General features: G+C 55.1%; 1 protein-coding gene across 2 annotated transcripts in view; it reads right to left on the bottom strand.

Moving 5' to 3' along the window:
* Window positions 1–25,930, bottom strand: part of CHRM4 (cholinergic receptor muscarinic 4) — a 31,751-nt gene extending 5,821 nt beyond the window's left edge. Inside the window, exons 1-2 of one of the 2 annotated variants that reach the window (XM_034062629.1) lie at window positions 25,766–25,930; window positions 19,494–19,583 (exon numbers count right to left, since the gene is read on the bottom strand). Coding sequence is in view for 1 of the 2 variants with exons in the window: in XM_034062628.1 (XP_033918519.1) it covers window positions 9,827–9,881 (55 nt within the window). In the remaining variant the exon portion in view is untranslated. Of the gene's footprint in view, window positions 1–9,826; window positions 9,965–19,493; window positions 19,584–25,765 lie in introns of those variants that run through there. The other variant, XM_034062628.1, reaches the window with a different exon arrangement.
* Window positions 25,931–26,142: the final 212 nt, after the last annotated feature.

Here is a 26,142-nt window from a genome sequence, read left to right as displayed (position 1 = left end):
ACATACAACAAGCTGGAAGATGCGCACACAGCTCACCCTCACCTCAGGCACTGGCTATTTTCTGCCATACCACAGCCTATTGGGCATTCCTTTCCCCATCTTCTGCTCTCTCCATCCTGCCATCTCTCTTCTGCCCCTGACACCCTCTCCGAGCTCACCCAGTGCTGAGCAGGGCAGGCAGCTCAGTCCGGAGCTGGGATCAGGTGTCGGATCAGCTGCCCAAGCCATGGATCTTGCCTGCATAGGCACTGGGGATAGATCCTGCTGTTTGCCTTTGGGATGGAGCCCACCGAGGTTGTGCAGGCAGTTATGCATGGAGGACCCGGGTTGGGGCACAGCCCTTGGGCAGCCCCAGCTCTGCCTGTGCCCCAGGATGTGCCTGAGGACAAAGGGAGCACACACTTGCTAGTGCGATTCCATCTCCACTCTCACACCAGCTGCAGCACTGTCCCCAGTGCTGTGAAGCCCCCAGACACCCAGAGACCTCTCCAGATAAATCACAGATAAATGCCTCTCCCATGCCCTGCAGTGCCCATCTCTCTCCCCTGCACATTCCTCTTCTCCATCCCCTCATGTCCCTGTTCTACATCACCCTCCCTGTCTCCATCCCCCTTTATCCACCCATCTCTGTGCTGGCACCATAGCCAGGGAGGAGATGCAGCCTCGTCAAAGCCCAGAGGCCACTTCAGAAAGGTTCCTGGTACTCAGGCCCCTACCTGGTACACCAGTTGGCTTTTCAGCCTGCACACACCATCCCTTGCCTGCGGCACGCAGTGGGTGCTCTCTCAGACCTGCTCTCACCAGCCAGCTACAAACTCCATCACCAGCATTCTCCCTCCTTAGGACTTCCAGTGGTGATTTATGTCTGGTTTTCTCCTCTCCATCGACACCATTAGGAGCTTCTAAATCTCCACTGATAGCACCTTTTGGTTTAAGGGTTCCTGTGGCTGCCGTAGCACTCAGAAATCATGTCTTCAAGACAGGGAAACACTTTTCCCTTCTCACCCAACATCTTGCGTGTTATGGATGAAGACAGGCACAGGCAGCCACAGATCCAAGCCAAAAAGGTTGTAATTTGGTTGGGGTCCACCTATTTGGGGCAGCGCTTGGCACAGCAGCCTGAGATGCCACCACATCACTGCCCACGATGCCATCACTGATGGTCAAGGAGACAGCTCCAGAGGCAGTGATCAAAGCCAGTTCTGCCCACCCCTCCTCGGTCACAGGGTGATGTCTGGGGTACAGTGAAGTGCTCCTGTTCTTTCCTTGCTGCACACCTCATGTGTCACTCCAGCAAGCCTTCTGCCTGTCAGCCCCGGCAAAGAGCTAAGCTAAGAAAGGAGAAAGCCCTCTCATGGACCACACCATCAGGTAACCTGCTGAGCATTCAACCTGTATGGGACAGAGCATCTTGCTCCCTCCTGCCCATCCCTGCATGTCAGGAGCTGGCCACCCGCTGGCATGGAGAAGGTAGCAGGAGAGGCTGGTGTTCACACACCTATGCGATGGTGGCACCTTGAGCTATGGGATGAGCCCCTGGAGCAAGCATCCCGACTGCCGCAGTGTCCCCTTCCTCTGTTTCCTGTACTGCACAGCCTCTCTGGCCCCTCCATGGCCCCTGTCCTTCACATCACCACCCTGCCCTGTCATTGCCAGCATCCCATCCCATCCTCATCCTTGGGGCCAGGGGGAGCAGGGGCAGAGTCACAGCTGGTCCACATGCAGCTTGGAATGAGGTCTATGGGAATGAGCAGGGCTGTGCACACACCCGGCACACTCAGCAAGCACTGCCACCAGAAACGAAGCTCACGCCACTCAGGGCAATCACAGAATAGTCAGGGTTGGAAAGGACCTTAAGATCATCCAGTTCCACCCCCCCCTGCCTTGGGCAGGGACACCTCACACTAAACCATATCACCCAAGGCTTTGTCCAACCTGGCCTTGAACACTGCCAGGGATGGAGCAGAAGATGTTCGAAGGGGAAGAAATGGAATTAGAGAAAGCATCGCTTTCACAGAGGCTTCTGAGCTGAGTTGCTGCCAGGGACATCCCCAGGGGAAGGCACACATCTCTCCCTGCTCTGAATGTGTGCACAGGGCTGGGGTCAGGGCACATCAGCTCTGGCATTGCTGTTGGAAAGAGCAGGACCAGCCCTCCCAGCCCTGCTGCCGGCCCCCTGCTTGTCTTGGCTTTCCTTTAAGCGCCGAGAGGGTGAACATCTTAATGGGATTAGTTCCATCATGTCGAACTGCTGATGGGATGTGGGGCAGGGCACTTAGTGCAGCCACAACCTGAACCAGAGGGAAGGAGGGATAGAAGATGCAGAACAGATAGCTGTGTTTATGGCTCCTGCGCACAAAGGAAAGGGACACTCAGAGAGGGGTGACAGTTTTCAGCACTAATTGCGTTATCTAATAGCCATTAATTAGTCCCTGAGTCATAGCACCAGTTTTCAGCTAGCGAAGGATTGCTCAGGTTGACAGATTCACACCCCTCGGAGTGTGAAAATAATGCTGCAAGGTACCAGGAACAGGCACCTTAGAAATACAATATATGGGGGAGGATCAAGCAGAGGGCCTGTGCCTGGTAGGGGATTAGCCTGGCTTTGCCCCATTGGGGTGTGCTTTGCCTGGTGCCAGACTGCTCCATGCCTCTGCATTAGGAACAATGAAGGCAAAAAAACAACCAGGAATGCAGGAAGGAGATGAGAGTCCAGGGGGATTTCCTACACTGGGAGGTCAGGGCTTCCTCTGGAGCTGGCACAGAGAGAGTCAATGGACCCCTGAAGTCCTTCTGCTGTTCCAGAGGAGATGGGAACCATCTCACCAGAGGAATTGCGTCTTGCAGTAACGTACAGGGTGTATTGGGGCATTTTGTCTTTCCATTAAACAATCCATTCCTCTTTCTTCCTCTGCTGTTCAACCGGTTCTCATGACACAAAGCAAATTCCTCTGTCCTAGTGAGCTGAGAGTCTCTGATGGCTTTTCCTGGAGCTGCCAGAGCAGCAGTGAGCTCAGTGGCACAGGAGCTGACAGTTGTCGGGGGCAGGCAAAGGGGCTGGAGGCACTTCCCCATGCTCAGCACATGTTTGTGCACCAGGTGTTGAACATTTGCTGTGTCCAGGGCCGTAAAGCAGCATTGCAGTCAGCCAACCTGACCACCACTGTGAGCAAGCCGGGAGCCCCCCGTGCTGCTTCAAACTGGGTGGCTGCTGCTGGGTTTCAGAGAGAAGCTGATGCACCCTGTCCACGGTGCCATGCACCCAGCTGCAAGAAGGGTCAGAGCAATGGCTTACAAGCCACTCACACAAGGAGTGCCCAGCCCAGCATCCCACAGCTGCCTCCCCACCGCTTGCCTGTACCCGTAGTGTGCCCTGAATCATAAGGGGCTACACACCATTGACACACAGCATTACCAAACAAGAAGGAAATCAGTGAGAAAGTGGAATTAAGTGGTTAAAAGTGACTCCTATACATAACCAACCAGCATGCTGACCACGCTGACACTGATTAACCATTTCTCACCCAATTATTAGGCCTAATAAATAACCTATCAGTTATTATGGAACACTAATAGCGAGTGTGCCAGGCAAATGTGATTGAAGCCAATGTCCAGCCTTACCCTGCTGTACCCATCCCGCAGCTTCCACAATCACACCAGCTCCAGTGGGTAGCAAAAGGGGGGCAGCTTTGGGCTGGTGGCAAACTCAGCCAAAGCTATTAAGCCAGGAATGTGCTTGACTCTCAGCTGAGCCTGAGCCACACTTCATCTACTGCATTAATACTCTCTGCCTCTGAGAGATGCTCACGTTCTTTTATATCCCCGGGCTGAAGCTTTGATAGGACCCAGCTGTTTCAAGGCAGCACAGCAGAAATAACCCCACTGCAGCTACAGGTCCTACAGGGAAGGGCTTTGGGCTCAGCTGGCAGAGCTTCCCCTCGAAGGAGCAGGAGGATTACAGCAACAAGTGCCTGCCTGGATTAGCTGGGCTCTCCCTAGGGAGAGGTTAGTGGCCAGGATCAGATGCCTGTGGGAGAATGCAGGGAGCAAGAGGGCACGGAGCTGTAAGATACCTGATCTGGTTGCTCCTAAGTGCAGCTCTCCCTGCCCTAGAGACAAGGACGGGCCTTGCCTGGGGATGGATTCAGATCCTTTTTGGGGAAGCCCATTGTGGGGAAGCCCCTCACCATGTCATTGCCCCTGGTCTCCCATCCTACCTGGGTGCCAGCCTCTTGTCCCATAGAGCAGGACAAGGCTCTGCGAGGCTTTGAGAGCCCGAATAAGCCAACTGAGCAATGGGTGAGTGAAAAGAGAGCTGATGCCTTGAGCCGAGGGCATAAATTTGTCAAGGGCCCAGTTGGATGGATGTGGATGTGACAGAGCCCTAGTCCTGGGGACAGAGAGCAGAAGGAAAGCTTTGGGACGCTAATGAAAAGGGAAGCTGAAAATATTAGACCCCTCTTGGCCACAAAACCTACGGGGGGTTTTAGTGCTGGAGGTTGTGCCTGAGCAAGGGGACAGAGTGAAGGACAGGAGCTGCAGCAGAGGGTGGGCAGGGGAGCCCAGGGCATGGGCAGGCAGCATGGGAAGTGTGGGAGCCAGGGGAGGAGAACAGGTATGAAACCCTGGTCCATAGGGACAACAGAGGAGGGGAGGGATGGAGAGGAAGGAAATGGGAATTGCTTTGGCTGCCAGGGAGGGATTACACATTGCCCCCACAGAAGAGCCCTAGGAAACTCTTCCAAAAGGGACAGACATCATTCAAACCTCTCCCTGCTGCCTTCCCTGGATGCTCCCACCAGCTCCTTAATGGGCAGAGCAAGAACCACACTTGGGATGGAAACCTTCATGGGCTGCAGCTCTGCCTAGGAGTCACCTCTCATCACAGGGTAGTAGTCCCCAGCCTGACATGGCCCTACACTAATCCCACCAGTTCCCTGCAGCACTGGGTAGGGGTTTAGCACCTCACTGCCTGCGGCTGCACATGGTAGCAGAGGGTTTCATGAGTTGGACATCACTTATGGGCCATGGTGGGTGATCCGAGCTCCACAAGCAGCCTAGGGATGACTGTGCAAGGCATTGCTGCAGAAAGGCAGCCCCAAGCCCAGGCACCTCACGCCTGTTGTCGGGCGAAGGCTGATGCGAGTAGGGTTTTGTTTCTCTCCACCCCTCTCTGCACACACGCACACACTATTTTGGCTTTAATGTGGACTGCAGATGACGTGACTGCCAGCAGAGCAGGGATCCAAGCTACCCCCAAGGCACTAGAGATGAAGAGATGCCGGATACGCTCCTTCCCATCTCAGTCATGCAAAGATCCCATAAGGATGCTTGTCCTTCCCCGCAAGCCCAGCCCGCTGTGCTGCTGGAGGGGGCCAGCTCACATCAGCATTAGGAAGGTCTGGGATCACTGGGTCACTGAAGCAAGGCGCCATGCGAGCCTCTGGAGAGCTGCCCCATGACCAGGAGCGGACATGAGGGCCCGGGACATGGCGTTTGCAGAGTGGTGTTTTCAGGCTCAGTGTTGCACAACTGGAGTTTCCCACAGATGAATCAGTCTGGTTCTGCTTAAAGAGCCCAAAGAGGTTAACCCGTTAACTGCCGGACACAAACCAGCTCTGCCATGAGCCTGAGCCCTGCAGACAGCACATCACCCTGCACCCCTCTTCTCCAGATACCTGCAGCTGAGGGACCTGGTGCCAGCCCCCGCTGCCTCCTCTGCCGAGCTGCAAGGTGCTATAAAATACATTATATTTGATAGGAATTGTGGTAGCAGGGGCTGCTTCTGTGCCCAGCTTTCTTGGCTGGAGGAGTGCAGCCAGCCCAAGGAGCTCCATGGTTTACACTGAGTCCTGCCTTTAAAGGACAAACTTCCAGCTGCTGCTCCTCCTGCGCCAGCTGACCTGGGATGAAACTCCTCTGCGAGGCTCTTGGAGACAAGCAAACAGCCCTGTGGTTCCCCATGGCCCTGTCCAGCCCTCTCTGACTCATGGAAACAGCACCCGGGGTGCATGCGGGTCCTCTGCACCAGCACGGCTCAGCCTGTCTAATGCTGGGGTGGGAAGGGAGCAGACCCTTGGCACTGAGCAGGTCTGAAGCCCACACTGCACAGGCCATGCAGGGGTGATGGGGACAGGCTCACAGCAAGACAGGAGGGATGGTGTCACTCCCACAACTTGGATTTGTAGGATCTGCAGCAATGGTTTTGGGCATTGTCAGAGACCACGCTCAGAGCCTGCAGCCACTGCGTTTGGAGGCTTGGACAGGCTGTGAAGGTAATTTCCTCAGCTAACTTACATCTTACAAGGTATAAACCGAGCCTTTGTTGGAGTTCCTCCTCTGTGCAGTGCAGCCTCTGGGCTGAAGGCATCTCAGGAGGGTCCCAGGAGCATCCCTAATGTGAAGGTGTGAGCGGCTTCACCCGGCACACAAGGGATTGGGCTGCAGAGAGTCTCCTCAGACCCTCATTTGCTCATGTTCACTGTTCCAGGGAAATCAAGGCCTGAAGCCAGGTCAAATGATGTTGTCCTGGCCCACAGTCAAGTCCCAAGAGGACCAGCGCATCCACCACAAGGAAAGTGATGGATGCCCACACGCACACAGGGTGCGGATACCCCAGTGTCTGCAGGGGGGGACAGGGACTGGTTGTGTGTCTGCTGCTAAAACCCTAAATATCAAGGGGGGGACCTGTCCGCAAGACACCGCACCCTGTGATTCTGCACCAGCAAAGCACTGGTGCAGTGGGAAAGGCTGCCGGGAAGCAAGGGCTCCAGATTCATTTGGCCAGGAAATGCCAAACTCCTTGAAGCTGCAGCAGATGGATTGATCTGAACAGAGCACAACGGCCAACCTTGGTACATCCAACGTCTGGATGCATCGAGCCTTTCCCATGCCTAGAGGGTTAAAGGGATGCTGTGGGAATCAGTGCTTTCTAGGGAGGGTTAAAGCTGGCACGTTTCTCCATTATGAGTTAGGTGACAAGACCCTCACTGCTCTGCCTGCTGAGACCCTGGGTAGAAGAACATGTGAGTCTTCCTAGGAACTGGTGTCTGTTTGCTGAGTGGTCGCCTGAATCCCTCAGGAAAGGGATGGCTTCGGCATGGCTCCAAGCACCAGCTTGCAGGGGATTCAACCCTGCTCAGGTCCCCAGCACCACCACTGGTGTCTGGCACACTGGTGGGTGCTGTGCTAGGGCAGGCTAAAGAGCAGTCAGTGTGGATGCCGGGAAAGGGATGAAGAGAAGAGGGGAAATAGATGGGAACGAGCTGGTCCAAACTTCCGCATCCACACCCTGCATCCTTCATCTCCCTGCATCCTTCATCTCCCTGAAACACGGCCTTCAGACACACAGTTTTAGAGCTAGCCCAGCACAGATGCTGAGATGCAAAGCAAACCTCCTCCCTTGGCTTATGGGAGAGCTCCATGTGAGACTGAGCAGAGACCGGCTCAAGGACAACCCTGCTTCTCCAGAAGATGCCCATGATTGACCATGCCAATGAGAAGGGGTCAGCTTGTGCACCTGGAACTCCTGCTGCATGTACGTGCATGTGGGAAGAGGAGCTGTGTTTGTGCAGAGAGCAGCAGCCCCTTGCAAGCAGGCTCCATTTCCCTCTCCTCTTGCTATTGCAGAGCTGCATCTGCCACCTCGGGGGGCACTCACCAACCCTCTTCACGTCTGTGGGTGCTGCTGGCTGGGGCTCAGCAGAGCGAGCAGAGACAGTGTGCTAGGGATGCTCTGCATCAGCCGCTCCTCCTGCTCTCGCTATTTTTATTCCCTGTTTTTGTCCTTTTTTTCTGTTGTTGTCGGTTTATTTCCTGGGGAGATATTTGTCATTTTAATTAAAAAACCCCAAACAAACAAACAAACCCATCCATGACAAAACCTGACATCAATAGCATCTTCCTGTGGACAGTTTGAGAGACAAACCATGCTCCTGCTGCAAACTCAGAGTAATTGGATCACAGCATTAATTAATGATTTCAGTTAATTCCTCTTCTATGAGAGAAACAGACTGACCCACTGAGGCAGGTATGCCCCTGTGTGACTGAACAAACAGCATTTACTGGTAGCCTTTCTCCTCCTCCTCCTCTTCCCACCAGCTTCCCACTCACCAGGTCATTCCCCAGGCCACTGCCATTCCATGCGGCAGACCTGGGAACCTGCTGCTGGCTCTGAGCAGGGACACATTGGCTTCAATCCTTTAGGAATCGGGAGCCACCATGCACAGGGACAGATCCCCACTCCCATCCCTATGCAGGGGCTCTGCCCACTGGGCACCAGCCCAGCTGAGGGGTGGCAGGGGATGGGTCGCTATTCCTTAGGGTCTCCATTGGGGTGAAATCACCCTGCTCTTTGCTGGATGCTTCATGGAGCCCTGCTCCAGGCTGGAGAGCAGCAGCAGGTGCTCAGATCATAGAAGTCAAGGCATTAGGAAGCAGGCGGTGATGCCCAGCAGTAGTGACAGCGAAAAGCATCTTGCAGTCGCCTGGGATCTCAACGTGAGCGCTGCCACTGGTGTGCCTCACCGAAACCCTGGGCTCTAGGACACTGGCATCTGAGCATCTTGAGAGACATCAACAAGCCACCCCACTGAGTGGGAACCGGCCCTCCCTGCCCCTCTGCTCATCCCACAAGTAATGGCAGGAGAAGCTGAGCCACCCAAGTCACCTCAAGGCACCCATGACAAATGCTCAAGCAGAGCCCAACAGCTTTGCCAGCTGGGCACAGAGGAATGTTAGCTGTTCCTCAGCTTGGGAAGCATCTCCCTAGCCTTGCGCTTTGCAAAGACCAGCTAGAAAACGTGGCTGTAACACAAACGGAGGGGTTGAGAGCAGGACAGAACATGACTTTCACATAGAGCATTACAGCATTACTTTCATGGAGAAAAATGACAAGAACTGTTCCCTGATTTGAAGCCCATGCCATTATTTTGGGAGAGGTGAAGGGTGATGCTGCCTGGCTCTTGTCCATGACGGACCAACAGAGAGCATGGGGCATCTCTGCTGTTACCAGTGGGGAAGGTGCAGCAGGGCCAGCAAGAGCTAAAAGGCAAATGGGACCCACACCTAGAGGGAGAGGGGGCAAGAACTGTTCCCTTGCAATGCCCAACCCAGCAAAGGGCTCTGTGGAGAGGTGGGAGACTTCTGCCTGGTCATGTTGTGGGAGGTGGCCAGGGGGCCAGAGGGGTTTTGTCCAGCATGGGGACAGTGTCCAAAAGATGTGGGCTCTCTTCCCTGCTGCTTCTGTTGGAATATAGAGGGAAGCACAGCAAGCGTGCAGGTAGTTTCCTGCTCAGAAAGCAAACCTCCTTCCAAAAGCAAGCACCAGGGGAGCAGATACCCTCCCACTCCACATCCCCCAGGGATGCAGGATGCTCGTGTGCCCGTGGCGGGTGCTGACAGGGCCGGTTCCCAGGTGGTCTGAACGATCCGAGGCGCTTTGGACCACAGATCGCGGGAGCGGCGCCGGTTTGGATGGGAGCAGGGAAGGGGGGTGCCAGATCTCTTCCCGGCGCCCTGGCAGAGCTGCAACCCCGCACGACTCCCGCATGCCGGGGCGGCGGAACAGATGCGGGGGTTCTGATCCGCGGAGCACGCCGGGCTTCCCGGAGCGACGCAGGAGTGCGGGAAAGTTGGCAGGGAGACACCCGCCATTCCTGGGGCCACCGGGTGTTACCTCTCCCGGGGTGCGCACCCCAACCCATGCACTCTGAAGCCGTGCTGCCCCCCATCCCCCAGGCGCTCTCGGAGGGGGGGCCCCGCGGAGATGCCCTGCCCCCCCCCCCTTCCCTCCCGACATACACGGAGCCCCCGAGCAGCGACTCACCGGGCAGCCCCCAGGCCGCGCCGCCGCCCGCCGCCGAGCCGTTGTCAGCGGCCATGGTGCAGCGCCGCGCACGCCGCCGCGCCGTCGGGGGCTCCGGCACGCATGGCCCCGGCCCCCGGCTCCCGGCTCCCGGCGGCGCCGTGCGCGGCGGAGGGGCGGGGAAGGGGCGGTGGGAGGGGAGGGCCCCGGCGCTGCCGGCTCAGTCCGGTCCTCCCCCCAACCCCGGCCCCTCCCTCCCGTGCTCCCAGATGTGCCTCCCCCAGATGTGAGCCCCCTCCCCGCCGCAGAGACGCCAGGGAGCCGCGGCCATTCCACACACCGCTGTTCCCCATCCCAGATGTGCGGACCCGGACCCGCAGGACAGATGTTGTGGAAGGAGGAGACGGTGCCGGCAGCGCGGCCCCCCCCGTCGGGGCTGCTGGCGGCGCTGTCCGCGGTGCTGCAGGGAGCGCTCCGGCCGCACAAGGACCGCACGGTGCCCGCTGCTCGCTGTCCCCCGCCGCAGGCAGCATCTGGTGCCTCCTGCACCCACCAGCACCCCCGGACACCGGGAGCACCGGGGCCTCAAGGAGGGAGAGAAGGAAAGGGTGGGAGAGGCAGAGCGCAGTCCAGCACAGCCCGGCAAAGGGAGTCCTCGATGTGCTCCCGACCCCCAAAATACAGCTAAAATCCGGTCCTGGCGCACGCATCCGCAGACCTGAACTGCATGAAGAGCCCTGCCGGGCTGTCACTAACACTCACTGTTGGGGTTCTCCCCCAGGACCAAAACCATCAGCAGGTGGTTTCCCAATCGTGTCACTGCCCCACAAGTTCTGCTTTCTCCTGTCGTTGTAGTTATGAGAAAGTGACAAGCAAGAAGAAACAAGGGGAGGAGGTGAGGGGGAAAGAGGGGGGAAATCCATCTTCCCTTCCCTCTACACCTTTCCCTTTTCTCTGCTTCTACCTAGACCAGCTCTCTCACCCCCCCTCTGCCTCTCACTTGCTCTGTCTCACAGATACACACGGGTATAATTTCCCCATCTGCTCGACTCTCACTCATACACACATAAATACACATAAACAAATAAACGCCCCACTTTCTCCCTCCTCTGAGTGATCACAGTCTCAAACAAGTTCCCACATCCATTCCTTCACCTCCTCACCCTCCTCTCTTACATCTCTTGCTCTGGGAGGTAGCACTTAACTAAAGGCTGGTGCTCCATGTCAGTGTCTCATCTGAAATGTTAGCCAGATGTGCCCAGTTCACAGACTTGACCTCTCTCTTCCCCACGTCCTGCAGTCTGGTGTCTTATCCCCGGAGATGAAACCACATTTCTGAATCCCAGCAGAGAGACCACTGTAAGATAATACAGACACTTTTCTCTGATGACACATCTCCAGCTCCCCGTGCTTCTCTGCACACTGAAAAGGTTAAAGCCTTTTGGCACTCGCATCCACCACTCAGCTGCTGCCTTTGCACACTGAGAGGCCCCTGTCACAGCAGCCAGGCAGATACCATCTTTATTTGGTCACCCTAGGCCAGATCCTGGCATTTCTTTGGTTCACTCAACTGCTGTTAATTTTCTTGCCTGTCTTTGAGGAGCAAGAAGACAAAGCTCTCCCTGCGTCAGCTGGTGCAGAGCCACACGGCTGCACTGAGTGCATTGAGGCTGCACTGACTTTTGCCAGCTTAACATCTTGCCCACACCATTTTTGCTGTCACTGGCCAAAACCTGGCAAGGACTCCAGCCAGTCACTTGGAGTCTCCTCATCCCAAACCCTGACCCCAAGTAAATATCACCCTTTCACCTTCCTTCCCCCCATAATGAAAATAATAATAGATTCACAATGGTTTGGGTTGAAGGGACCTTAAAGCTCATCCAGCTCCAACCTCCTCCATGGGCAGGGACACCTTCCACTAGAGCAGGGTGCTCCAAGCCCCTGTGTCCAACCTGGCCTTGAGAACTGCCAGGGATGGGGCAGCCACAGCTTATTTGGGCACCCTGTGCCAGCGCCTCAGCACCCTCACAGGGAAGAGCCTCTGCATAATGTCTGATTACAAACTCCACTCTGTCAGGTTAAAGCCATTCCCCCTTGTCCTCTCCCTACAGGCCCTTGTAAAAAGCCCCTCTCCAGATTTCCTGTAGTCCCTCTTTAGGCACTGGAGCTGCTCTAAGGTCTCCCCTTACGGAGCCTCCTCTTCTCCAGGCTCAACAAACTCAATTCTCTCAGCCTGTGCAAAAAAAAACCTTTGCCATGCTCTGGGTGAACTCATCCGACTGAGGAAATATCTTCTTCAAAGTCAATTTGATTGCACTTGAGTTGAGTTATTTGATTGGTCTCTTGTTTCAAACTACAACTCCCCATGGATAGACAAAAGACTGTAATGAACAGCAAGAAGTCTTCTTCCAAAGCTGATCAGTCATGGAGATAAAAATATGGAACCAAACTGAATACAAAACTTTTTAACTTCTAACTTAGCCTAGAGCTGTGCTCTCTCATTAGTCAGAAGAAGAAGCAGTTTCTGAAAGCCCGGATGCCCCATATGTGTTCCATCTAGAGATAGCACTTGCTTCTCTTGCCTTGACACATTCACACATTCCCTGCCAGCCCCTCTTGCTGTCACCAAAGTGCCCATCACTTTCCTTCTTAGTTCACGTAGGCACTGGTCATGAGAAACAGTAACTCCACTCCAGAGTGTGATCCCAGCTTCAACCCTTCCCCTGGCAACCTATGGTGTGCCAGGCTATGGGGTGGCACAGGAGGGACTTGTGGTTGCCCCACAGCAGAAGGCAGAGACCAACCAGCCTTCATGTTCAGTGGCCCAAGCTAAGGAAGGCCCTTCCTTGCTCTCTTTTGGAATTAGGACCTGTGACAGCCTAGGTTTCCTGGCATCTCCTTGACGGACACAGCTTGGTCAGTCTTATCTGGAGAGTAAAAGCCAGCACATGTCACCTTGTAGGGATCTGGGATGCCCCTGGAGCTGGCCATTATTCATGCAACTGCACATCTCCCTTTGTTTCGTCACTGTACATCCATCACTGTGCTCCCAACCTCTATTTTTGGATGGTTTCTTTGTCTTTCTTTTTTTGTTTTCTTTTCAGCTATGCCCAGGAGCTTTGCTGTGCCTGCTGTCTAATCAGCAACTGCTGCTCTTCCATTAACACTTGGCAAGGCTCCATCAGGCTCCTCCATCTCAAAAGCTGCCCTCACACCAAAACACTACAAACACCTAGAAGCAGCCAAAGCCTCTCCTCTTCCTTCTGGCCCTGGGGTGGGAGATACAGGGGCCAGTGGCAAGTGGCCACCTTCATGCTTCATCTTGGCTTGCAGTAACTCCAACCCATACCCATTCTGAGGCAGAGGAGTGCTTACACCACTGGGTAGCACAGGAGATGGGGCTGTCTGAAGAGCAGTGAAGGCAATTACAGATCATTCACTCTGGTCTCCTTGACAGACCTGGGAACATCCACCCATTATCCCTGAGAGATTCCCAATAGCTGTACTCACATGTGCAGTGTAGCCAGCACCAGCTCCAACAACTTAATGCCAGCCTGCAGCTGCTGAGGGATTTAGGGGTTCACCCTTGGTCCTGCAGCCCCACATTGATGGCAGGGTGAAGAAGCAACACACATTCAGACACGTGCCTCAAGGGCAAACCTGCTCATCACCATTTCTGTCCAGGCCTTCCCTTCCCAGCCCCAGCTTATGGAGAGATGCCCTCGTGACACGCTCAATGCTCCCTCTCCTTCCTTTATGTCCCTCTGCAAAGCACTCAGGTTTTCTTTCTGCTTCATACACACCTTGTCATGCTCGGCTTCCCTCCTTCCAGCACCAGGTCCCTTTGCCCTCAGGCTGATCCACATTGGCTCTCCCAACAGAGCCCTGCAGGCAGCCAGCCCCCCTCCCTCCGACAGACGAACGCCCACAGACCCGCTGAACCCATCCACATGGCTTTAATATTCATAAAAGTCAACCTCAGTCTAAAGAAAATGTGGTTGATGATGAAAGTATTTACATTGCAAATCACTTTTAATAACCCTCCGGTAGTCAGCCTGGTGATACGTGCTAGCTAATCCGTCTATCAGCCCAACAACAATACAAACCCGGATCCGGAGAGGAGAAGCAGGGAGAGAACAAACAGCCAGTGACAGTGAGAAAGGCTCAGCCCCCCTTGAGCACCACCCCATTGAAAGAGATGGGTATCAAGGCTTTGCTCGGCAGTGGGGGAGAGCATTAAAGCATTGACACAGGGAGCAGGAGCCGATGCTCTGCCTGCTTTTGGCCAAGTGAGGAGGCACCCCAGGTACCCTGGAGGGGTTGTCAGGGTGGAAGGTGAGCCCCCAGGCTCACAGACCCTCTCTGGCAGGAGACAGCTGCCTAAATGCCACGGTACCAACTCAGTCCTCCTGCCTGTGCCTAGGGCTGTGGGCAACAGAGAGATACCATCCATGGGTGAGCTCTTGCCCTGTTTGTGTTAGTGGGTGAGACACAGCCCACAGGGACATGGGCTGCTCCCCCAAGCCAGCGTCATGCCTGCGAGAGATGGGAGAAGGGACAGAACCTTGCAGCGATTTGCCCTTAAAGGGCATGCATTGTGCATTCATAAAAGGGCTTAGAGCAGTGTAAAGTGTCTGGAACAGATACCACTCCCAGGCCACGTCAGCCTGGAACCTCCCGTTGCTGCTCCCCCAGTTAAGGACACGCAGGATTCTGTGAACACAAGTCCTTCTTTTCCCTGTCAAGCACAATCCCCAGGGAAACAGCCTTTCCCCCTCATTCCAGCTGTCCCCAGGCCAGTCACTCATGGATGTGGGGTGAGCCAGGACCTAAAACATCCTGGGACAAAACCATGCTGCAGGGAGCAAGGGATGCTGCAGGAGAAGGGGCAGGAGGACTTGCAGGGTCCGAGGTGGAGGAGGGCATGCTGCTGAGAGAGAGAGGAGACCAAAAGCACCCAGCCATGCTCCACTACCTCAGCCAGGCCCCCAGGAGCCATCCACAGCCACATCTTCTCATGCTTCACGACATGGGTGGACCAGAGACAGAGGAACAAAAATACCGCTGCTGAAGCCGCATTAGACACATCAGTTTGTGCTCAGCTGCTGCCCAGCCTCGCAGGCTGCTCAGAGACACAGGGTAATGAAAGATTCTTTCATTATTTGGGAAATGTCATTTTTAGCACCACTGAGGGATGCCAGAGACACAGCCCCAGGGAGCGGGTGACTGTGTGTAGCCACGCAGCAGATACAGCAGCAGCGGCCGTGGTGACAGTGACACCAGCAGCACCCATTGCCCTGGGGTCCCTGGCAGGGCACAGTCAGGAAAGCAGGGAACAGCCACCTGGCCAGGAAGCCAGGTGAGGGTGAATGAGGTTTTTGTGACTAATCATGGAATCACAGAATGGTTTGGGTTGGAACCCAAAGCTCATCCAGTTCCAACCCCTGCCATGGGCAGGGACACCTTCCACTAGAGCAGGTTGCTCCAAGCCCCTGTGTCCAACCTGGCCTTGAACACTGCCAGGGATGGGGCAGCCACAGCTTCTCTGGACACCCTGTGCCAGCGCCTCAGCACCCTCATAGGGAAGAACTTTATATCTATTCACACCTGGCCCATGCACACTGGTACAAGTCACACCAGCCCGTGAGCATCCTTGAGATGCAGGGTACCACCTGACATCCATGCTCTTGGAGTGACCACAACTATCAGTGCCTTAACCCATGTGAAGGAGCACAGCAGGCAAAACATTAGACTTCATCTCACCTGATATTAGCCTTGGGGAAGTTGGCTGTTGGGCACTGCTGATTGCTCAAGCTCATGCAAAGCAGAAGGGCATCCACAGCCAGTGCCTGCTGTGGCTTTCAGGGATGCACAGGGAGCACACGTCTCTGGAGAGAATTAAACACAACAGCCTGTTGTGCTGCAACCTCCACAGTCAATAATTGTTTGCTTTTTGTGTTTTAAAGGATTGCTGCTGCTGCTATTTTAAGGTTGCGCTCAATTTTGTCACATTTGCCATATAAGCACGACTCCAACTATTTCAATGTAATCATTTTGTTGCAGTCCCCGTTCTTGCGACTCTTATTTGCTTTCTGAGTAATGGAAGGGGGAAAGTGCTTCTGAATCACTTCTTTTACATCTATTATCCGGAAAACAAGAAAAGGGGAGGAAAAAGAGTGGAAATGGAGGGTTGTGCTGTTCCTGTGCTAATTCCACACCATTGCAGACGATGGGACATCCTTTCCATGCCCACTGTGCCCTTGGAGCCATGCAGCACGCAGGCAAGGAACCATTCCCCTGGCCTCCTGCCTGACCACCAGGGAAAAAGCCAACAGAGGCTCAAGCCCCTTGCACAGATGAATTCGTTAACGTTCCAGTTTGATACCTCATTAATTCATTAACCCACAAACTCACTCACCCTCCTGCTCACACACAGCAGTGCCCACACTGCAGTGAGGGTCTCTGCCTTCCTCCCAGCGCTGCACAGAGCACGGTGGCTGCCACCTCCCCTCCAAAGGCTTTGGGGTCAGTGGCCGTGCTGACACCCTGCAGCCCTGGAGGCTGGTCTGTACCATGTCTATGGGTGCCATGCTCTGCAGGAGGTGCTGGTGACTGATGCACAGCTGCAGGAGAGGATGGCTGCAGGACACACTGGTGCACTAGTGCTGGGTTAGGGGGGTGGGAGCCAATAAGCATCCATGGAGCCAAGATCATGGAGCTCCAGCCACTCACTGGAGGAGAATCATAGAATCAACTGGTTTGGAAAACACTTTAAAGATCATCAGCTCCAACCGTTCCCCAGCGTTGCCAAGGCCACCACTAACCCATGGCACTGACGGCCTCGTTTCTGCTCTGTGTGAACACTTGCAGGGACGGTGACTCCAGCCCTGCCCTGAGCAGCCTGTTCCAGTGCCTGAGCACCCTTTGGGAAGAGATTGCTCCTAATCTCCAGTCCAAACCTCCCCTGGAGCAGCTTGAGGCCGCTTCCTCTTATCCCATCCCTTGGTCCTTGGGAGCAGAGACCAGACATCTTCTCTCTCCATCCTGCTTTGAAGAAACTCATCCCAAGCAAGGAGACAAGACCCGGCCCCACACAGACCCACCCCAGCAGCCCCATGGCTTGGGACTCTCCCTGTGCTGGGGATACCAAGCCAAAACCAAGCCTCTCTGGGGGCTTCCCTGCAGCTCCCCCCAGGTTTCTCCCCACAGGGGCAGGTATCCAGCGGCCCTGCATGCAGCTCAGCCATTCTACCATCAGATTTAATGTCTGCCTGTGTTAGTGCACCCAGTGTTTTAAATGTGTGCCTTAAAAAGATGCATTTCCCTTGTTTTGAGGTAATTCCCAGTGCTGCTGGGGGACAAAGAGCTCTGTGTGTGCTCAGCCTCCTGTTTGGACAAGATTTGTGCTTCGCACACATGTACTTATCTAGTGTAGAGCTCCCATTAATGTTAGTGCTTACCTACAGATGCCTTCATGGGGAAGGAAACCGAGAAGAACACAGCAAGTGTGCAAAAACCACAGCAGGTAAAGAAAACAGCAGTTGCTGTGTCCAGAAAGCATTTAACACAGCCAGAATGAAGCCGATCCTCTCTTCCCCAGGAATAATGCTGCCCATGTCCTGTATCTCCCTACACCTTGCAGGGACCCTGCTGCCTTCATCCCATGGCTGATGTGATGGACACAGTATCCACAGCACTCATACCTCCCCTGTGTGTGGCTGCCCCACTCCCCACCCTGCTCCCAAGCCTCTTCCCAATGGAGTTTAGCCCAGGAAGAAGACCCCTGATCTGGCAATGGGGATGAAGGCACCGCACTGCCATTGGGGTCTCCCATTCACCCCCAGGCCTGTAGCCCCCACCCAGCCCCAGAACTCGCCAAGGAGACTCCACTGCCCCAAGGCAAGACACAAACCTGGCTGAGGTCTCTTTTTGCTATGGCATGAGGCCATTTCCCGAGGCAGAGCCAGGGATGGAGACTCAAGGCTGCAGGAGCCTGTTCTCTGCCGGCCAGGCTAATAACCCTGGATTAAATTAGAGGCCAGGGTTCAGCTGTGGTTGGTTGGTTGGGGTTTTTTCTGAGCTGTCTGCTCAGATTTATCAGTGTAATTCCTGATAGTGCCTTGTCGGACATCATTACGATAATCGCACTGCTGCGTCTGGTGGGGGAGCAGGGGCTGCTGCAGAGCAGGAGGGCAGCGTGGCTGGGGCTGCTTGCAAGGTGCACCCTGCACACCCAGGACCACTCACCCCATAGCTGGGGAAGCGGGAGGCATGAGGGCACGAGCCCCTCCGAGGGGACTCAATAGTCAAAATGTCACGGAAGGAACCAGGGGGCTGTGGGAGGAAGGCACCGAGGGAGGAGGGAACCAGCCCCCAGCCAAGGTGGGTGTCCATCCCTCAAATGATCTCACTGGGAAGCCTTGAGAGAGGGGGAGAGGGTGCATAAAATAACCAGAAGGATCTGGGGAAGCTGGAAATGAGCAACTTCTGTTTTGGCATCGATCCCTCACCTCCCCTTAATGCCCAGTAATTGCATCATTTATTTAAATAAGGCGTCTCAGGGCAGAGAGCACAGCAGGAGAAGAGCAGGAGGCTGCCAGCCCAGCTCCAAACATCCATCCATGCATCCATCCAATCTTCATCTATCCATCCATCCATCCATCCATGCTGCAGACCCTCTCCCCTCCAACAGGTGCTCCTTTACACACACATGTGTGCACACACGTGTGCACACACAGCCTCTTCATCATCCTCCACCCCACAACCAAACCAGTTCCTGCTCTGCCCTGGCACTGGTCCCATACAGCCCCAGTGGGGGATTCTATCCTAGCAGGATGGGGGCAAAGTGCTTCTCTCTGGGTACCCAATGCTAGACCCTTGCTTGTGGCAGGGGGATGCCCCAGCACATCGCTGCATCTTCCCTTCCCAGCAGCAGGAGCTGGCTGAGGAGATCCCAGCACAGGCGTGATGGAGGTTTGGGATGTTTTGGACATGGCATGGAGCAAAGGTGCCTTTGGGAGCCCACTGATTCCTATGGAGCATCCCTCTCCCTGCCAGACAGAGGCTTGGGGAGCTGTAGGTGGGTGATCACTTAAGGGAATAAATACATATCCCAGCCCAGCCTGGTGGTTCTATTAATGAAAACAAGCCTGTGATGGGACCTAATTCCCAGCCCCAGGGTGACTGGGCTGGGGGATGAAGACAAAGCAAAGGACATGGCCAGGCAGAGCCAGGGTGCAGCGAGGGACCATGAGCCCCTTGCAAGAGGAGGGCAGGAGTTTGGCCTTGTAACCTGGAGCTGCCAGCATCTCCAGAGAGCAAATGCTTCCAGCTGCCTCACTGGAGACAGGGTGGTAACAGCCACCATGGCTTAGGTGGGACTGGGCCAAGGTCACTGCAGGATGGGGGCATCTTCAGACCCCAGCTCACAGCATCCTTTCCCCACTGGTGGTACCTCTGGCAGCTGCTGCTCCATGCAGGTCCTTGGCTGAGCCACCCTCATCCAGCTCCTCCAGCCTCCCTTTGTGCATCCCCCTGGGCCGTTGTTCCTACCAGCATGGCTCTCCCCCTGATGCTGCTGTGCAGTGGGATGGTTGGCACCCCATAATACAGCAAGAAACCCAAATCAGGTTCCCCTCTTGCTACCAGAAAGAGGGAAAAGTCTATTTTCATAGATTTTCAGACCTACCTGAGTGAGAGCAATGGAGGGACACCACACTCTGATGAGCTGAATTAATTCATTCCCAGCTGAATACCTGACCCGCGGTAGGTTTCATCACTGCAATGACAAGATACATCATCTCAGTGATAATACTGCAAAAGAGGAAAGGAAGCAGCCATGGTCTTGTCTGGAAGGTAAAACTGTTCTGTGGAAATCCATCGATTCCATCTGCTCAGGGCTTGGCAGCATCCCCAGAGCAGGGGACAAGATGTCTCTTGTCCTGTCCCATGGGGCAGGAGCACGTCACCCATGTGAGAAACAGTGCAGGAGGACCCCTGCAGCACAGAGACCCTGACCAGAGAGCACAGAGCAGAGCAAAGCAGTGCTTAATGACATACCCCCAGTGAGCTAAAGATGCTGCCAAGGAGGAACAGCCCCTTTGGACTGCAAAGGGCTGGTGCCAAACCAGCCAGGCTGCAAGCAGGGGACAGGGCAGCCGACAGGACAGATCCCATGCTCCTGCAGGGCTCAAAGGGCTTTTCCAGCCATGTCCTAAAGGACAGGACCTGCTGCATGTGCATCCATCCCTATAGCAGTAGCTGCCAACCCCTCGAGGGGGTCCAACCAGACCAGAGCCTCCATGCAACGCCTCACCCCAGTGCTGTGCTCCAGAGCACAGTCCCTCCATCCATCACCTCCTCAACAAACTGAGGCCAATGCACCCCTAGCCCAGCCAGAGCCTTCCCACCAGCCTGGAGCTGGGATGCTTTAAATAGCTGTGCACTGCGCTACAAATTGGACTTTGATGAGGTCCATTAGGCCATCTGGATGGCCTTAAACAGCTGTGATGAAGATGGAGCAGGGGATGCTTGAGGTGGGAGGAATCTCAGTGGTTGTTGGGGCTGTTCACCAGATTTACATTAGATATTAGGAAGAAGCTCTTCCCTGTGAGGGTGCTGAGGCGCTGGCACAGGGTGCCCAGAGAAGCTGTGGCTGCCCCATCCCTGGCAGTGTTCAAGGCCAGGTTGGACACAGGGGCTTGGAGCACCCTGCTCCAGTGGAAGGTGTCCCTGCCTGTGGCAGGGTTGGAGCTGGATGAGCTTTAAGCTCCCTTCCAACCCAAACCATTCTGGGATTTGATGATTTGACGCTCACAACCTGGCTTTGCTCTTGGCCAGCAGAGCCCATGAATCTGCAGCACCCTGGGCTGTGCCCATGGACGGATGCACCCAGAGCATCATCTCCAGACTGCCCTGGTGGCACCAGTGCCATGAGCTGCGAGGGAGGCAGCACTCCTAGGAAGTAAAGCCCATGTTCACTGACGTACCCAGGATAAACAACACCTTTTGTGGCACCTCAGAGCCCAGGTGGGGTTTGAGCTCCTGTTCTCCAAACTTGATTTCCAAAGTAACTTCTAGGCAATGAGCTCAGCCCCACAGGGCAGGACCCATGGGTGCTGCTCATCCCCTGGGACCTCGGCCACCCTGAGCTCCGCCTGGCTGCTCACAGCCCCATCTCACTGCTGCGACCTACATTCCACCTCCCCAAACATATGGCATTGCACTTAGCTGCGTTAAACCCACAGAGTGCTGCATAGGGCTAATTTCCCATCAGGCTGTCAGGAAGTATTATGTCAAATACCTTACAGGAGCCTGAGTGTATTGTGCCAACACAGCTACCCCTGCCATCAAACCTGAGGCCTCATCAAAAACAATGCTGGGTTCAGCCATCCTCAGAGCCTCCAGAGCAAGCCCATCTCCGGGGGCTCTCCTGGATCACTGCACCCAGCTCTGCAGGGAACAGCCTGAACCCCCCAGCCAAGAGCTGAGGCACTCGCATCACTTGGAAACGAAGAGTCTTTGGAGCAGGATCCTTACTCCTGCCCTGTGCGTGGCCACGGAGGATGGAGCAGGGTGGGAAAGGCTTGGGCAGAACCTTGCACTGTTACTGCTGCCTTTGCATGCTCAGCTCTCCTCCTCCTCAAACACTACACCCCATGGCCCGAGCATCCCCTGTGTGTTACAAACCCAACTTGTCCTTCCCAGTGCCACTCATTGCCGGTCACACCAGATCCTGGAGCCCCATAGCTGCTGTTTCATGGCTGTGCTCAGCCCCCCCTCAGACATGCAGCAGGATCAGCCCCAATCCCTCAATAATAATGGTTGGAATTAGCATTTGCTTTGATGGAGGTGATCCACAGGGGCTGCTGGCAGGGCTTCCCTGGGCACTTCTGCAATGGGCAGGCAGGTAAGCACAGCCCTCACTTAAACACGCTTCAGCACCCTAATATCAGCCTCCCCGTGGCTGCCAGTCAGCCTTCATCAGCCCCTTTGAGCCTTCTCTAGTTCTGTGGCCAAAGCAGGATGGAGCTTGCAGCACCTACCCAGGCACAGAGCACGGGCCATGGTGGGTGTCAGCTCCATGGGAAGCAGCCCTGCTCTCAGGAGCAGATCCAAGGGGAATGACCCCCAGGGGAAGGCAGAGCTGCATCACCATAGGGAGGTTTGACAAGGAGCCAGGGGAAGGAATGGAGCTGGGTTTAGATACGAGCCACCAAAGCGTGACAGAGCCCAGCAAAGGGCTCTGGCTTTCAGCAGAGCCTGGTCAGCAGCCAGCAACCAGCACCCTGATAACAGGGATGTGCTCATCTTCCTCTCCAAAGCCTGCCATGGAAACAAATGATGTGTGAATTAAAGCTCCCCTGCAATGGGGTGGCAATGCCCATCTTCCATCAGAGCCAGCCCCTGATCCTATCGGGGTATTACTGTATTATTGAGCTGGAGATTGAGGGTTTAATAACAGGCTTTAATAGCTACGATGGTATCAGAGGTCCAGCATTAAACTCCAGGAAGGGACATGGCTCTGAGGCAGCAATTGCATGCCAAGAAATCCTTGAGGATGAAAGTACTTTCATCCCTGCAGCAAATTGACACAGGTTCATACACAAATGTTGTCAATGGGGGCGTAAGCCCATGTTTGCCAAGCACCAGCTTTGAAACAGCCCAGGAGAGCATCCTTGCCCTTGGTCACCCAAACCTTGGCTCATAGGAGAGCCCTTGCACAGGAACATCCTCTCCTCCTGGACATCACCCCAGGAGCTGCTGGTCCGGAGCACAATGGGTGTGGGGAAAGCTGTAGCAGCTGTGTACCCATAGCACCCACCTGGGTGGGAATAATGGCCTGGACACGTAGCTCAGCCTAAGGAATAGAAGGGACCAAGCCTAAACTACCAGGACAGCTCCTGTTTTCACACAGCCTGCACCGTGTCTGCTCTTTACCCAGCCTCAGAGCTGGAGTTGAGGAGCTCAGAGGGTGAAGGTGGAAGGCCAAGGAGCCTTGGGAAGAACAAAGCCTCATAGTCCAACTCCTCCAGCCAAGCTGGAGCAGGGCTGGACTCAAAGACAGGAAGGGAAACCTCAGTGGCTGCCGCAGCCCACAAGCCAGCCTGCAGCTCACATCCTGCCAGCTACGGCTGCAGGGAAGCTCAGTGAGTGCAGAGCCCCTCTGCTACTCTGATGGTCCAGTCTCAGCAATGGGTGCTCCTGGAAACCTCGGTTTCTGCCTCTTGCAGCAGTGGCACTCGCTTCCTGCTCACCTCTCCATCACTCACACCTTGCCTGTCCCACTGAGCTGTTGGAGCTCAGGGCCCCCAGTGCCTCCCACATGGCACCACCGAGCTGGAAAAGCCTGGCCTGGCCTGGATCATCAGGCAAAGCACAGAGGATGGATGCTGGGAATTGATTTGGATGGGAGCAGAGGGGAAGCCTCACACTTCCCTCTCGGGGACGCTGCCAGCTCCTGGCTGGGATGGAGCTGATGCCCTGGGCCAGCATCCCAGGAAGGACTGCTTGATCCCTGCCAGCTCCCACCAGTGCCATGCACCAGCAGCAACTGCTGGAAAGGCAAAACAGGAGCCTAAGGAGGGAGCCGGGAAGTGCTTCTGTGGTGGGGAACAAATCCCTGCACTGAGCGGGCTGTAAGGAGCATCCATCCCAGGAGCTATGCAGAGGAGAGGCCCCTGCTTCTGGGGGGTGAAGAGAAAGGAGCCCCAGCATTAACTGGTGTTAGCTGGAAATGAAAGGCTGCTGTGACCCCCCAGACCCCTCGTGAGCCTCCTCCAGGCAGGGGTGGTCGGGGCTTGGTGTTGTTACACCTGGGGATATTCCAATTGGACACAAAAGGGAAACACTTCACAGTGATAGCAATCAGCCATTGCCATCAACAGACATCTAATGTAGGCCATGCTTTGCCCAGAAAGGATGGACCAGATGATCCTTGAGGTCCCTTCCAACTTGGTGTTCTGATGTGCATGCTGCACACCGAGATCCCAGTTAGCAGTGGATGGCTCACATGCTGCATCCTCTAATCAATTTGCCTCTTCCTATTGGAGAACAGCTTCTCTGATACACAGGGCCCAAGCAGAAAGGGGAGATGCTCCCTGGCCAGCAGCCTGAGCGATGGGCAGAGGACCTGGCTATGGAGTTCAGCTTCCATTCAGTAATGCCAGAGAGGAGATTCCCCATGCATCTGGCTGTGACCTGGTTCCTGCCCTCCCCTTCTTGCCCAGCACAGCTCCTGGCCACCACGTACCACCCAGCTAGAGGGGTCACCCCACACTGGCCACTGGCTAGGAGTCAAATGGAGGTGCTGGAGATGGAGCAGCAGGTTAGCGAGGGACACATGGCATAGAACACAGGGATCCTAGGGACAAGTGCTGTACCTCCTACCAGGGCTTCGCAGCCCCCCATGGACCCCAGGTCTCCCCTCCAGGCAGTGTTGGTTTGGTTAGAGCATTCACGGTCTGCAGGTGAGCACCGTGAAGGATTCATACAAAGCCCCCTTCCAGCACAGCAGCTTCAACCATTGCCCCAGGCTTCCAGCACCTTCTCTCTGCTGAGCTGACCTAAATAACCCTGTATCTTCAGCTATTCCCCTCCTCTTCCAGCTCATCATGGCTTTTAGAGAACACTGGCTCTCACCAAACCCAACCAACCCACCATTAACCTCTTTCCAAACCAAGAACTGTTACTTTTGCCTCCAATTCCCACCTCAAACGGCTCTAGAAGGACTCTACCCCTCACCCTAGAGGTGACTCAGTCGCTTTAATAGCCTCTGATGAAGGATTTTATCAAAGGCCTTTTGAAAGCAAAGTAAAATCCTTGTATTTCTGCTTTCCCCAGGATTTTGTTAGCACATTTAAAGGCTCCTGACAGGCTGAGGATGAGGAAAGCTTTGGTTTTTAAGATTATTTCCAGCTCCTACGCAGCAAAGCTCTCACTGTGCCTCCTAAATTGGGCCACGGAGCACACAGCTCTGCCCGGGTTTCCTCGGGCAGATCCTGTGGAATCTCCACATAGCTCCTGGCAGGACCCTTGCCTCAGCACTGTGTTATCACACTGCAGAGAGCAGGAAGCTGTGAGCTTTGCTGCTGTGCTTGTCCTGGATGTGGGCAATGCCACTGCCTCCTGCTCTGTGCAGGGCTCCAGGCCCCAGTCATCCCATGGATGCAGAAGGTACAGGTCAGCTCAGTCCTGCACACACCAATCAAGGAACACTGCTGGGATAGAGCAGGGTAATCCAAGGCAGGGAGAGAGTTTTGCTCATAGAACCACAGAATGGTTTGGGTTGGAAGGGAGCTTAAAGTTCATCCAGTTCCAACCCCTGCCACAGGCAGGGACACCTTCCACTAGAGCAGGTTGCTCCAAGCCCCTGTGTCCAACCTGGCCTTGAACACTGACAGGGATGGGGCAGCCACAGCTTCTCTGGGCACCCTGTGCCAGCGCCTCAGCACCCTCACAGGGAAGAACTTCTGCCTCACGTCTCATGTCAATCTCCCCTCTGCAGGTTAAAGCCATTTTTGTTCCACAGGAAGCATGGAACGCATCATAACTAACCTGCATTGAGGGGAGGAAAGTGAGCCCACAGAACAAGTGTGGGGAGCTTTCCCTCCTGTCCCTTCCTTCCCACCAACCCACCTCTCTCCCTCAGGTCTCAGACAGGGACAGAACCTGAGCTTGGCAGATTCTAGGTCTGAAACTCAAACTCAAAGCACTGCGCTCTCTACATACAAGCCCACAGCACTGCTTAGTTGTGTGGCCACAGGAGGTCATCTACAAAGCACGTCCAAGGCAGCATCTGAGGATTAAGTCCACCCACACCCATGCTGCCCCACTGCTCCTGCCTAAAGCCTGTATGAACACAGGAGTCAGGCTGCAGCCGCTACCAGCCTTTGGCCAGAGCTACAGAGCAGCTTAGGAGAAACATCAGAGCTGCTGCTCTGATCAAGCCTTCATCCTTACCTCATCTGGAAGTCTCCCCTACAGGAGTGGAATGAAAAGCTGCTTTAGAGCTTCAAACATGTCTTGAGTTGATGTCAAAGGCAGCAGCTGTGGTCTGCTCCAGCTCCCACTGGAGCTCACTTACTTGCTCTGCCACCATCTCCAATGGGGACAGGTCTGGACCAAGGGAAGTCCTCAGCAGAGCAGGATTCAGGCCCCTGCACAGAACTAGAGTGAAACATCCCAGGAGACCTTTCTCCAGTCATGATGGAAAGTTTTCTGTAGGTAGCTTGGCTCTGGCCATCTCTAAGTGCTCTGCAACACATCTACCAAGAAGGGGCCTGAAGCCTCTTCCAGGAATCATGCAGGGAGAGGGAAGGAGCTGCCAGGCTGAGCTG

This window comes from Melopsittacus undulatus, chromosome 4, assembly GCF_012275295.1.
Source record: "Melopsittacus undulatus isolate bMelUnd1 chromosome 4, bMelUnd1.mat.Z, whole genome shotgun sequence".
Taxonomy (NCBI): domain Eukaryota; kingdom Metazoa; phylum Chordata; class Aves; order Psittaciformes; family Psittaculidae; genus Melopsittacus; species Melopsittacus undulatus.
Note: the sequence above shows the minus strand (reverse complement) of the source record. Positions and strands in the feature narration are given on the sequence as shown.